The following is a 14,455-nucleotide window of genomic DNA, read 5'->3' as shown; positions in this document are numbered from 1 at the left end:
GCTTTAGGGGATTTTTTCCACACATATATTCAAGGCTGCAAGATTGTTCGTCAGAAGCTTGGTTTTTGGTTTTGGGAAGTTTGGCAACAATATGAAAATCACATTTGAACCTTACCTTCTGATAATATCGAGGCCGTATCAATGGGACAGCCACCATTCGAAGCGGTACGACGATGACCAACCACACCGCTGACACCGTTGGTTAAAGCGTTGCGCAAATTTTTGTGATTAAAAAAGCGACGGCGTGTCGGTGGTGTGGCAAATGATGAAGCATGAATTTCGCCATAGTTATTATTGTGATGATGATGGAGGCTCTGGCCACCACTCGAGCTGACGGATGAAGAGGTACCGTTGTTACCGCCGCCACCACCACCGCCTCCTCCATTGTACTGATGCTGTCCGCCGCCGTTGCTGCCAATATTATTGTTATTATGAATATCCGCCGTAACGGTATGATGTTGTTGCAAGCCTTTCGATACATTTGTGGATGAAGCTGCACCACCACCACCAATTGATGATGTTGAAGCCTTGGGTAGTTTTCCAATGCTGGCATAACGATGATATTCAGGTGATATGGACTCTTGACGGTTATGCTGTTAGAAAAAAAACGAAAGAAAGAATAAAAAGAATCTTATAAATACATAGTCTTTGTATGGGATATATGAAGGAAAGGCTTTTTATATTGTAAAATATATTAGACAAAATTTGTTTATATTATGAAGAAAAAAGAACAACTTTTAAGAAGTGGGCCTTGTGATGCCCAAATGTCTAAAAACCGCAAGCTATTGTCCGTCCATCCATCCTTCCATTTGTCTGTCTATCTGTCTTTATCAATGATGAAAGTCTTTACTTTATAATGGAACATTTTTATTTTTCAAAATGTTTGACTTGTTCAAAGCACTCAGAAAAAATGTTAAGATATAATAAAAAAGTAAAAATTCGGTCAGGCCGAATGGTGGTAACGTACCACCATGGTTTCTGCTAATAATGTACACAAATTAACTAAATTGAAGGACGCCTATGTAGCACATTTTATTGAATGGCGTATATGTATATGTAAAGCTTTTACGGACTCTAAGAGACTAATCGGGAGATCTGTTTATATGGGAGATATATCAGGTTATTGACCGATATAGGCCGTATTTGGCACCCGGTGCAAAATTTTAGCCAAATCGAATGAATTGCGGCTTCTAAGGGCTCAAGAAGCCAACACGAAGGACAATTTTCACTTTCAAAAGTTCGGTTTTTGAACTTTTTCAACCCAGGGCTGGTTACATATGATATCGATAACTATCGATTACCTTTTAGGTATAGTATCGAAAATTTTAGATTTATTTTATCATATGTTATCGATTACTATGGATTATTGAATAGAGCCAATAAAACATGTACACTTTTTATCGATAACTATCGATTAATGTTCTCACATTTCATAGATAGTTTTTATTACTTGATATCGATAACCACGTATACTGTTATCACATGATAATGATAACTCGCCCGAGCAACTTTACGATGAATTGCGATGAATATCAATTCAGTAAATATGACTTGTACAATAGTAAAATATCGAATGAAAGTTTAAGTCATCCTACAATCGACCAATTCTATTTCGATAACCTTTGGGGTAAGTTGTAGTAGGGCACTTTGTTTAAAATTTTGGATTAAATTGCGATTTATTATGGCACAAGCAATCAAATCGAAGGACCATTTGTGCTTTCAAAAGTTCGGTTTTTAAATTCTTCAACTGAGGGCACGATGCATATGGTATCGATAATTATTAATTAATTTTATCGATTGATATTATCATACGTTCTCGATAACTTTTATCACTATATATCGATAACGACAATAACTGTTATCACATGATATCGATAATTTCGTCAACTCAGGGCCCGCTCGATACAAATGGTATCGATCGATTACCTTTTTCGTATGGTATACCTATGAAATCGATAATCTCGATTTCTATTGTCACATGATATCGATCACTCGATATCATGTGACATTGTAATGGTTAATGGTAACATAAATCACTACCTTAATCAGAATGAATGTTTTAGTCGTCGTACTACCGACAATTCTATTTCGATAAAATGTATCGAAAAATGTTATGGAGTTACTTATGGGGACTTTATATGGCACATCACCAATACTATTAAAATAATGCGTGGTCATTTTAATAGTATTGGTGAGAATAAGGGTGTATGCGTCACATGTACACATGACCATCAGTCATGGCCAAAAAATCAAAATCATTTGATTTTTTCGATGATTGTCATCTATCGATTACCGTACGCAAAGAAATGTGTAAACATTATTTGGCAGATATTGGCCAGTTTAAAAAGAGGAGAAAGTTGTGGAATTTCGCCATAGTTATGACTGTGATGGTGATGGAGGCTCCGGCCACCACACGAGCTGACGGATAAATAAAATCAAAGAAAAGAAAAAAATCTGAGTAAGGATGAAACTTAAAATGATTAGTACCGTTTGGTATTAGCCTTATTAACGAACTGGTATTGGTTTTAATACCAATCTTTTATTGGTTTTAGCACCAGACCGTTTTTGGTTTTAGTACCAAAACATGGTCATTTGCGGATTGCTAATGGGCCATATCGGTTCAGATTTAGATACGGTCCGAATCGGTCTATAAACAGAAATAGCTCCCATATAAACCGATCTCTCGATTTGACTTCTTGAGCCTTTAGAAACCGCAATTTTTGTCCGATTTGGCTGAATTGAGCATGTAGTGTTTTGTTATGACTTCCAACAACTCTGTCTAGTACATTGATTCCCAGAAGTGGTTTCATATGAATACACCAACACAGCATCGTTTTCCACACAAGAGGATATCTTATTTTTGATGCATAATGTTCTTAGAAATTGTACTATTTCCATTTTCACCGCTTTCGAATATTTGAACAGGTTTTACGCACTCAAATTGTATTTTAAGTACAAAGCAGATGACAAGAATACAAATGTGACGCCCTCAATTCTCAATAGCCTTCTTTCTCTGGTATTGACTTGATACCAAATGGTATTAAAAATCATTTCCAATGACCCGAAAAAAATAATACCAGGTGGTATTGGCAAAGTACCGTCATTTTTCTATCAGTGTAACTGAGCAGTGATCTAGGCAAACGAATCGAACGCCAACATTTTAGTGGTTTGGCAGTATCATCACCTGCCTACCACTCATTTGACGAAACCTTTAGTAGCATTCTCTTAAAATCATTTTGGCGCAGCTAAACATTTTTATAACTGTAATTTTTTTTCAAGTGTATGATGGCTCTGTTTTTTTGTTTTGTAAAAAAAAAACCGTAAAACATCAAAAGCCATAAGTAACCAAAACAAATCCAACAAAAAACATCACATCCATATGAAAAAGAGAGAAAGAAGCAAAAACTAAAACTGTGGCAAATCATAATGCCCGCAAAACGTTTGTTGCCACGGTTCCAAAGTTCAACTTTGAAACATTCAAACTCGCCTTTTTCTACAAAGCTGCAGAGCATCAACATCATCAATGAGGGTATCAAAGTGAAATGAAAGGAAGTAAGACAGGCGAAACAAACGCCAAAAATGTATGAAGTAACGGTTTAAAATTATCCACTTCATATTGATTAGTCATATATACTTTGTCAGTGCAATAGCATCTTATGTGTCTTTCAATGTTTATGGGACGGACAGAGAGATAGACAAAATTGTGAACACATTTAAAACATTTTGCAAGTATCTAGGTTTAACTCTTAGTTTTGAGCTTTTGTTATTTATACACAAAAAATGCATGGCAGTCATTTTGAATGTCTGACTGGCATCATATGCTGGAGTCTATAATCGATATAATTGCTTGGGATCATTAAGAAGAAAGAAATCGAACAACCAATCTGAAATATTGCCACTCCAGCTGCTTAAGTAAATGCAAATTTGCCCAAGAACATTCCATAAAGGAACTGTTTAAGTAACTTTGTTTATTTCGATAATTTTATGTAATCGAAAAAAAACGTTGCATGTTATCGAAATGGACTTCAATAGTTTGCGATTATAGTTCGATTATAACGGCGCACCTGTTGTCTAAGATGACCTTACGTCTTACCTACTTTCGATCACTCACTGAAGGATGTCTCTAAGTATGCCCGGAAACTTTCCTTTAAGGTGGTTATTAACTTCAGATTTTAAAGTACAACGGCTGTGTCGAACGCCGAACTTTGGACTCCCACCACCAAGGATATAATTATCATCCTATTTAGACGCTACACCACTACTCTGGTACAGGGTATTATAACTTCGTGATTTAGTTTGTAACACCCAAAAGGAAGAGAGATAGACCCATTGATAAGTATACCGATCGACTCAGAATCACTTTCTGATTCGATTTGGCTATGTGCGTCTGTCTGTCTATCCGTCTGTCTGTCTGTCCATGTTAATTTGTGTACAAACTACAGGTCGCACAGGTACAATCGTCTTCAAATTTTGGTATGGGCATGTTTTTCGGCCTAGAGACAAAGCCTATTGAAATTGGAAAAAATCGCTGCAGATTTGACTATAGCTCCCATAAATATATTTTCGTCCGATTTGCAGTAATACTGCAATAAAATAAATGACCATTTTATTGCATTGCATTTTATTCCATTGTAAATTGATTTTCTCGAAATTTGGCAGGAAGGATTTTCTTATGAGTCCCGATATTACGGGTGAATTTCATAGAAATCGGTTTGGATTTGGATATAGCTCCCATTGATATTTTCGATATGCAGCAATAATTCAATAAAGTGCTCATTTGTTATCCAATTCTCTCGAAACTAAGCAGGAAGGATTTTCTAATGACTCTCGACATTACTGGTGAATATCATGCAAATAGGTTCAGATTTAGATATAGATCTCATATATACATATCGCCCGATTTTCACTCCTAGAGCCACTGCAAGCGTATTTATTGACCAATTTCTCTAAAATTTTGGACAACGCTATCCTCGACGACTTCTACAATGTCTATAAAGTTTGCTCGAAATCGGTTCAGATTTAGACAAAGCTCTCATATATTGGGTTGCCTAAAAAGTAATTGCGGATTTTTTAAAAGAAAGTAAATACATTTTTAATAAAACTTAGAATGAACTTTAATCAAATATATAATTGCCATTTTGTTCGATAACCTTTTGCCATCTTCCTGGCAAATTTAGTATTCCACGCTCATAGAACTTCTGGCCTTTATCTGCAAAAAACTGAACCAAGTGCGATTTTATAGCCTCATCATTGCCGAAAGTTTTACCATTTAAGGAGTTCTGTAAAGATCGAAATAAATGGTAGTCTGATGGTGCAAGGTCAGGGCTATATGGTGGATGCATCAAAAGTTCCCAGCTAAGCTCACTCAGTTTATGGCAAGTGACCAAAGAGGTGTGCGGTCTTGCGTTGTCCTGGTGGAATATGACACCTTTACGATTGACCAATTCTGGTCGCTTCTCCTTAATGGCTGTATTCAATTTGTCCAATTGTTGACAGTAAACATCCGAATTAATCGTTTGGTTCCTTGGAAGCAGCTCAAAATATACCACACCCTTCCAATCCCACCAAACAGACAGCATAACCTTCTTTTGGTGGATATCAGCCTTTGAAGTGGTTTGAGCTGGTTCACCATGCTTGGACCATGATCGTTTTCGACTAACGTTTCATCTCCAGTTATGATTCGTTTTAAAAACGGATCGAATTCATTGGGTTTAAGGTGCATATCACAAGCGTTGATTCGGTTTGTTAAATGAATTTCTTTCAATACATGTGGTACCCATATTAAAATTGACGCCAAACAAACAAATGTAAACAAAATTTCGCGCACTTTTTTCCTAAAGCAATCTAAAAGTAACAGCTGATAACTGACAGAATAAAGAATGCAATTACAGAGTCACAAGCCGTTGAAAAAATTTGTCAACGCCGACTATATTACTACTATATTACCGACAATTACTTTTTGGGCAACCCAATAATTTACCAAAATAATGCTGGTGGTAAAACATATGCTGAGAGTGTTGCCTATATGTCTTATTATTGGAAAAACGCTTTTTTGAGGTATTCTACAATAAGGAAACAATGTTTTGTGAAAACTTTCCACAGTGAACGATCTTAATAAAGGGTGATTTTTTTGAGGTTAGGATTTTCATGCATTAGTATTTGACAGATCACGTGGGATTTCAGACATGGTGTCAAAGAGAAAGATGCTCAGTATGCTTTGACATTTCATCATGAATAGACTTACTAACGAGCAACGCTTGCAAATCATTGAATTTTATTACCAAAATCAGTGTTCGGTTCGATACCCTTAAATGCTAGACCGGAGTAAGCGACCAATTTAGCCATAGACATGTTTAGCACAGCTCCACCATAGGATGGGGGTATACTAATTTCGTCATTCTGTTTGTAACTCCTAGAAATATTCGTCCCCATAAAGTATTCATAACCTTGATCGTCATGTCATGATCGTCCATCTAGCCATGTCCGTCCGTTTGTCTGTTGTCGAAAACACCCTAACTTTCAAACAAGTAAAGCTAGCCGCTTGAAATGTTGAACAAATACTTCTTATTAGTGTATGTCGGTTGGGAATGGGCGATATCGGTCTATGTTTTGAAATAGCTTGACTTCTTGAGCCTCTAGAGGGCGCAATTCTTATCCGATTTGGCTGAAACTTTGCATGACGTGTCGACCTAGCCACGTGCGTCCGTTCGTCTGTCTGTCGAAAACACCCTAACATTCAAACGAGTAAAGTTAGCTGCTTGAAATTTTGCACAAATACTTCTTATTAGTGTAGGTCGGTTGGGAATGGGCCATATCGGTCTATGTTTTGATAAAGCTTGACTTCTTAAGCCTCTAGAGGGCGCAATTCTTATCCGATTTGGCTGAAACTTTGCATGGCGTGTCGACCTAGCCACGTGCGTCCGTTCGTCTGTCTGTCGAAAACACCCTAACATTCAAACGAGTAAAGTTAGCTGCTTGAAATTTTGCACAAATACTTCTTATTAGTGTAGGTCGGTTGGGAATGGGCCATATCGGTCTATGTTTTGATAAAGCTTGACTTCTTAAGCCTCTAGAGGGCGCGATTCTTATCCCATTTGGCTGAAACTTTGCATGACGTGTTTGGTAATGACTTCCAACAATTTGCTAAGTATGGTACAAATCGGCCTATAACTGCTATAAACCGATCTAGGATCTTTACTTCTAAGGCCTCTAGAGGGCGCAATTCTTATTCGATTTGGCAGAAATTTAGCATGAAGTGTTGTTGTCATCGACTTCCAACAACTGTGCTCAGTAGGGTTTAAAACGGTCTATAACATGATGTTACTGCCATATAAACCGATCTGGGATATTGACTTCAAAGGCCTCTAGAAGGCGCAATTCTTATCTGATTTGGCTGAAATTGAAATGTACAACGGTTTCGACCATGATCTCGAATTGACTGAAATTATACACAATAACTTCAACTATGGTCGCCAACATTTAATTCAATTGTGGCCCGAATCGGACCATAACTTGATATAGCTCCAATATCATAGCAATTCTTTTCTTTTATCCTTTGCCTAAAAAGAGATATCGGGAAAATAACCCGACAAATGGGATCTATGGTGAAGGGTATATAAGATTCGGCTCAGGCGAACTTAGCACGATTTTCATTGTTGTTTTATACCCTCCACCATAGGATGGGGGTATACTAATTTCGTCATTCTGTTTGTAACACCTCGAAATATGCGTCTGAGACCCCATAAAGTATATATATTCTTGATCGTCATGTCATTTTAATTCGATCTAGCCATGTCCGTCCGTCTGTCTGTCGAAAGCACGCTAACTTCCGAAGGAGTAAAGTTAGCCGCTTGAAATTTTGCACAAATACTTCTTATTAGTGTAGGTCGGTTGGTATTGGAAATGGACCATATCGGTCCATGTTTTGATATAGCTGCCATATAAACCGATCTTGGATCTTGACTTCTGGGTCTCTAGAGTGCGCAATTCTTATCCGATTGGGATGAAATTTTGCACGACGTGTTTTGTTATGATATCCAATAACTGTGACAAGTATGGTTCAAATCGGTTCATAACCTGATATAGCTGTCAGATAAACCGATCTTGGGTCTTGACTTCTTGAGCCTCTAGAGTGCGCAATTCTTATCCGATTTGGCTAAAATTTTGCATGAGGTGTTTTGTTATGACTTTTAATAACTGTACCTATATCGGTATAGAACCCGATATAGCTGCCATATAAACCGATCGGGGATCTTGACTTCTAGAGCCTCTAGAGGGCGCAATTCTCATCCGATTTGGCTGAAATTTTGTACAACGGTTTCTCTCGCGACATACGTGTCTAATATGGTCTAAATCGTTCAATAGGTTGATACAGCTCCCATATAAACCTATCTCCCGATTTTTCTTCTTGAGCCTCTACAAGGCGCAATTCTTATCCGAATGAACTGAAATATTACACAATGATTTCTACAATATTCAGCATTCATTTATGGTCCGAATCGGACTATAACTTGATATAGCTCCAATAGCATAACAGTTCTTATTCAATATTCTTGGTTTGCCGAAAAAGGGATATCGGGAAAATAACCCGACAAATGGATCTATGGCGGAAGGTATGAAAGATTCGGCCCAGCCGAATTTAGCACGATTTTAATTGCTTTATTTTTTGATAATACAAGACGTTTTCCTCTTCTACGTTTTTGCTCTTTAAACAAAAACTTGACAAAATGTTTTCAATAAATTCAAAATATCCGGCCAATTTTTCTTAATGTTTCATCTCCCCTTTAATGGCTTGCCATCTATTAAAAGCTTTTAAAATTCATATTAAAGAAAATCTTCCCATAACCTTAACATTATCAACTACCAACATACTTGTCATTATCCCCAGACCTTTACCATACACTGTAGAGTGCGTACATAGCTCCATGGCCGCAGTGTCCATAGCTTCTTCTCAATATACTTCGAAATAATTTCCTTTTTCTCCCCAACCCAAAAGGTGCCTAAAGGCACCTGAATGCACTTTGCTTCGGATTGTGCTCAAACAAAAAAAGAAGAGTTCAGAAATTTAATCGGATTTTTCTTCAATCTCGTGCAGCTCCACATTAATGGGAAATTACCATCCATATATGAGATAGATGTGCGATGTAGATGATGACAATGGGAAAAATCAAGCCAGGGGTATTCAATAATAAAAACAGGAAGAGCACAAGAAAAACACAAAGTTCGATTTTGAAGATGGAGAGAAAAGTAGTGGTACAACGCCACTTGCTGGCTTAAAGTGATTAAAATGATTACTTGAGGTTCATTAAAGCGAAACCTATATAGAAATCCGGTAATATTCATTTCCAGACACTCACTCACTCGCTCAAAAGCGGCTGTGTGTGTTAAGTGTTTGAAACCGGCTTCAACGGTCACAGACATAAGGCGTTTGCACATGCGCTTATGGTGTTTCCTATCATAAATGCCAGGTGGTGTGAATAATGAAGAGGACAATGAAGCTGCCTGTGTTATTCATCTGTACGTTCATCATAGTGAGGAAAACCTACATAAGGCGAAGCAAAACTGTCATAGGTGGCGACTGGTAGGCGTTGACCTGTATGCAGAGTTTTAATTTGAAGATTTTATTTAATCCAGAGTTAAGGTTAGGGATCAGGCTCTATTATTGTGATTCAAGAGGATGAATAGGAAAACGAAAGCCCGTTATAACATGGGATGTTTTTTTTTTATTGAAGAAAATTGAAAATTTATTTTGTTAAAAAAAAAAAAAAAACAGAACCGAAAAGTTATAGATTGCATGACAAGAGAAGGTGTGTTGTCGTCGATAGTTAATGTAGTCTTAATTCCTTATGCAGACAATGAACGCGAAATGTACGAAGCAATTTTTGGCTAACGATTAGTGAGGTCGCACCAATGGTGAGCCTCAGGCAAAATCCACGGGTCCTAGCTTCAGTCGTTTTATCTACGAACTTAACTAAGAGTATTATGGATAGGTTTGGTTTATGTGGCAGTCTGCCATCAAACTCACTTAGACGTTTTCGTCCATTTTGATACCACAGAAACAGGAGAAGGGAGATGCCTTCCAGTTCCTACCGTTGAAGCCACCAGATAGCTTTAAAAAGCTCAACAACTTGCAAATGTCCACATTCGTTAAATTAGACAAGTTCTCAAAGAAATGAGTACCTAAAATTGCTTCCCTCACAGCTTCGGCAAAGTCGTTAATGGCAACCTTGCATGTATGTCAGCATGTTTTCCGATCAGACAGTGACCCGTCTTGACGGACATAATGACTGAGTCGTCTGTTCTAGCAAGCGACCGCAAAGCGGTAGACCTATTTAAGTCTGGATTGGGCACCATAATTTTGTAATGTTCACAACCACCCGTTTGTGACCATCTGTCATTCGTTGCAATCCGGGCCTGACTCTTAAAGCTTAGCTTATAAGTCGCTAGAGGCGTACCCACAGATTCCTGTTTCCCTGGAATGTGTAAAGTAGTTCCTAGTCTCGCAAGCTCGTCCGCTCTGCAATTACCTGGCATATCTCTGTGTCGCGGCACTTATAGCAGGTGAATTTTGAATTGTTCAGCCATTTCGCTAAGGGATCTGCAGTCGAGGGAGGTTTTTGAATTCAGAAATATGTTCCCCAGAGATTTAATGGACATTACATCCGTTGCCGCCACATGACCAAAGAGAAAGCTCCCTTAGCCTCACAGCAGTGGTTGCAGCGTTTTGTCTAGCCGACATTGTGCCGACAAAGGCATTAGGTGTAGCATTTAATTCAGTGCATCGGATGGCATAGACCTCAGTGTAGCTGTGATGCACAAACAAGCCGTCCTTTGGATCCAGCTGAGTATTGAACAGCAAGTCCACTGAAGCGCCGTCTACCAGACCTCAACACCAAAAAGCATTATATACCCAGAATTATTATGATATCTTTATTTGTTATTTTCTTAGACTGATCAATGAAAATACTTCTTTCTTAATCAAAAAATTAAAAAAATACATTTTTTCACCTTTTACTACACTCAATCAAATTTGTTATTCAAAATAGCAAAAATGTTTGCTAAAACAGCAGTTTTTGTCTTTGGCATGGCTTTTTGTATCTAAATTTAAAGAAAAAAGGTTATGAAGAGTATACATTCAGTGTTGATTATAAACATCCACTGAGACACACATTTGCATATGCGTTGTACTTTTTCTTCAAACATCCCCTTTATAATTAAGCAGCAGTCATTTTCAGCAAACTATAGACTTTACAGCAGTAAGCCTGCTGCTCTGAAATTGCAGTGCAACCGCTGTAATAGCAGCAAAATTAACTATTAATATTCAGCCGATAGTGTTTGCTATTTTAACGAAACTTTTTTCTAAGAGTGTTCTCCCCCTTGGCTAGGAACGGAGCACTATTTAAAATCCTTCCTATCTATGGGTCAAGGCACCTGTATGCAATGCAACTCCACATCGAGTTTGCGCTCTACCCGCGATTTGGGTCGAAACCACTACCACTATGTTACTCCTCACTAGGCCCTAACCATGGTCAGACTGGGATCATAATCCCTGGTGCTCCTGACTCCCGTGGTACCACATTAATGACTCCGGTCAGTCCTACTAACTAAAGCTGCTACCTGTTGAACTCCAAACAGTTCCGGACTGTTCACCTAGTGGAATGATACCAACAGCTTCCAACCTCCATTTATCTCCATCACATCCCGTCCTATCTCTGGATCAACTCCTCAGTCAAAACGTCAGAAAATCAGGTAGCACAGCCCAACCTGTGTGAACACAGAGACAAAACAGGAGTGCTACGGAACATTCAAAAGTATGGTATTCATCTTGCCATTTACAAGAAATAGCAACGATACCATGTGAAAAACATCAAAACTTTAGGAAAACACTCACTACACCGGGCAGGTTATCGACACCATAGGATGATTAGAACCATTACACCGCGGCTTATTAATAAAACCTCTCTAAAAATGTTCAACACTTCCACAATTACGGCAAATCATAGAAACCTCACGGCAATCCTTCACACGATCATCTAACACAAAACACCTATAATACGTCGGTACCTCATCCACCCAAGTCAGACAGGTGCCACTGTAAACTCATAGAAATTTGTAAGTGAAAACAGCAAAAATGTTTGCTGAAACAGCAGAAGGTCTGCTGAAAATGAGACAGCAGTAATTTGCTGTTAAAACAGCAAACATGGACATCATGGATGATTAGAATTATTATACCGCGGTTTATCAATACAACCTCTCTCCAAATGTCCAACACTTCCACAATTACAGCAAACCTTAGACACCTCTTGGCAATCGTCCACACGATCATCCAACGCAAAACACCTATAATATGTCGATACCTCATTCACCCAAATCACATCTCCCAAGGAGACAGGTACCACTGTAAACTCATAGAAATTTGTAAGTAAAAATAGCAAAAATGTTTGCTGAAACAGTAGGTGCCACTGTAAACTCATAGAAATTTGTAAGTAAAAACAGCAAAAATGTTTGCTGAAGCAGCAGAAGGTCTGCTGAAAATGAGACAGCAGTAATTTGTTGTTAAAACAGCAAACATGGACACCATGGATGATTAGAATTATTACACCGCGGTTTATCAATACAACCTCTCTCCAAATGTCCAACACTTCCACAATTACAGCAAACCTTAGACACCTCCCGGCAATCCTTCACACGATCATCCAATGCAAAACACCTATAACACGTCGGTATCTCAACCACCCAAATCACCTCTCCCAAAGAGACAGGTGCCACTATAAACTCATAGAAATTTGTAAGAAAAAAAGCAAAAATGTTTGCTAAAGCAGCAGAAAGTCTGCTGAAGAAGAAAGTCTGCAGTAATTTGCTGCTAAAACAGCAAGCATCGACACCATGGGATGATTAGAATCATTACACCGCAGTTTATCAATACAACCTCTCTCCAAATGTCCAACACTTCCACAATTACGGCAAACCATAGACACCTCTTGGCAATCCTCCACACGATCATCCAACGCAAAGCACCTATAATACATCGATACCTCATTCACCCAAGCGATCTTTAGTGATTTCTATCGACCTCTCTAGAGTCTTCAGCATAAACGATGACAGACTAATAGGACGAAAGTCGTTCGCCTTCGTGTGGTAACGATTTCTTGTTTTCGGAAACGAACATAACTTTTTTATGTCTCTATACCACAGGTATATACGACATGCAGATACAAGCAAAGCATAGCTCCCCAAGCTAAGGAGCCAGTCTAATGGACACAGCTTGTAATTCAACAGGTGATACATCATCAGGGCCTGGAGACTTAAGAGTCAAAACTTCTTATCGCTCAAAAAATTTCGACTTAAACACAATTTCCTTAATAACCCCCGACGAATGCATATGAGTGACAACCTCTTCGGGCGCCAGGTTATCAGTTGGAGAGTTTCACGGAACATGTGTATTAACATGTAGTTCCAGTGTTTTCTCACTACACATTGTCCTTGCATACTCGCTCTTCTCAATGTATCCTACCGTAATGGGTTTCGAGGATAGTACATTACCTAGACTAGATGTACTTAGATGTATCCTCCTAGGAGTTGTAGAATTCCATCCAGCCTGTTTCAGCTCACCGTTTTTAATTATCACTCATTTTGCATTTTCAATTTCCCCACAATTTAACAATTCCATACTTTGTCTAACCCATACATGCAATGTCCTGTCTTTTCGTCTCTAGCCTATCAACGCCAGACGCATGCGTGCCTTGCATCTGAAAACCTTATTCGTGCTTTTATTTCTTCTGTATTCTGTCAGGTAGTACGCGCTACATTTGCAAATTCGAAATTCGTTCGAGACATAGAAGAGGCGTTTTGTCTTATGAACAAAAACTAGCGACATAAAATGATGGGCGGTTAACTGTGACTGTGACTGTGACAGTAAGTAAGACAGACTAAGGAGTTGGGGAAAAATAAAAAGGTATGGTGCCAAAGAAAAATGAAAGAAGTTTTTAGTATCAAGAAACAGTAAAGAAAAACAAATTACAAATGTTTAATGGAATTGAATTTCGAAGGCCTTCAATATGAGCCTTTCAACGCCTATGAAAGCTTAGGCAAAATCAAAATAAAATTGAAAATTTAAACAGCTGTTTGTTTAACATTTATAGATCGAGCTTGGGGAACGACGATTGATCGATTAATCCATGCACTTAATCGATCAGCTTTTCACTTCACACTAGCTTATAAAGGGTGATTTTTTTGAGGTTAGGATTTTCATGCATTAGTATTTGACAGATCACGTGGGATTTCAGACATGGTGTCAAAGAGAAAGATGCTCAGTATGCTTTGACATTTCATCATGAATAGACTTACTAACGAGCAACGCTTGCAAATCATTGAATTTTATTACCAAAATCAGTGTTCGGTTCGAAATGTGTTCAAATTTTGTTCAGCGATGAGGCTCATTTCTGGTTGAATGGCT

At 38.2% G+C, this 14,455-nt stretch overlaps 1 protein-coding gene across 11 annotated transcripts in view; it reads right to left on the bottom strand.

Moving 5' to 3' along the window:
* The window catches only part of LOC106091060 (protein TANC2), a 322,527-nt gene that overhangs the window by 15,779 nt on the left and 292,293 nt on the right, over positions 1-14,455 (bottom strand). For all 11 annotated transcript variants that reach the window (XM_059361048.1, XM_059361042.1, XM_059361051.1 and 8 more), the window contains one exon: positions 116-593. In XM_059361048.1, coding sequence (XP_059217031.1) covers positions 116-593 — 478 coding nt within the window. The remainder of the gene's footprint in view (positions 1-115; positions 594-14,455) is intronic.

Source organism: Stomoxys calcitrans, chromosome 1 (assembly GCF_963082655.1).
Source record: "Stomoxys calcitrans chromosome 1, idStoCalc2.1, whole genome shotgun sequence".
Lineage (NCBI taxonomy): Eukaryota > Metazoa > Arthropoda > Insecta > Diptera > Muscidae > Stomoxys > Stomoxys calcitrans.
The sequence above is the reverse complement of the archived record's forward strand: the minus strand, read 5'-3'. Positions and strand labels throughout refer to the sequence as shown.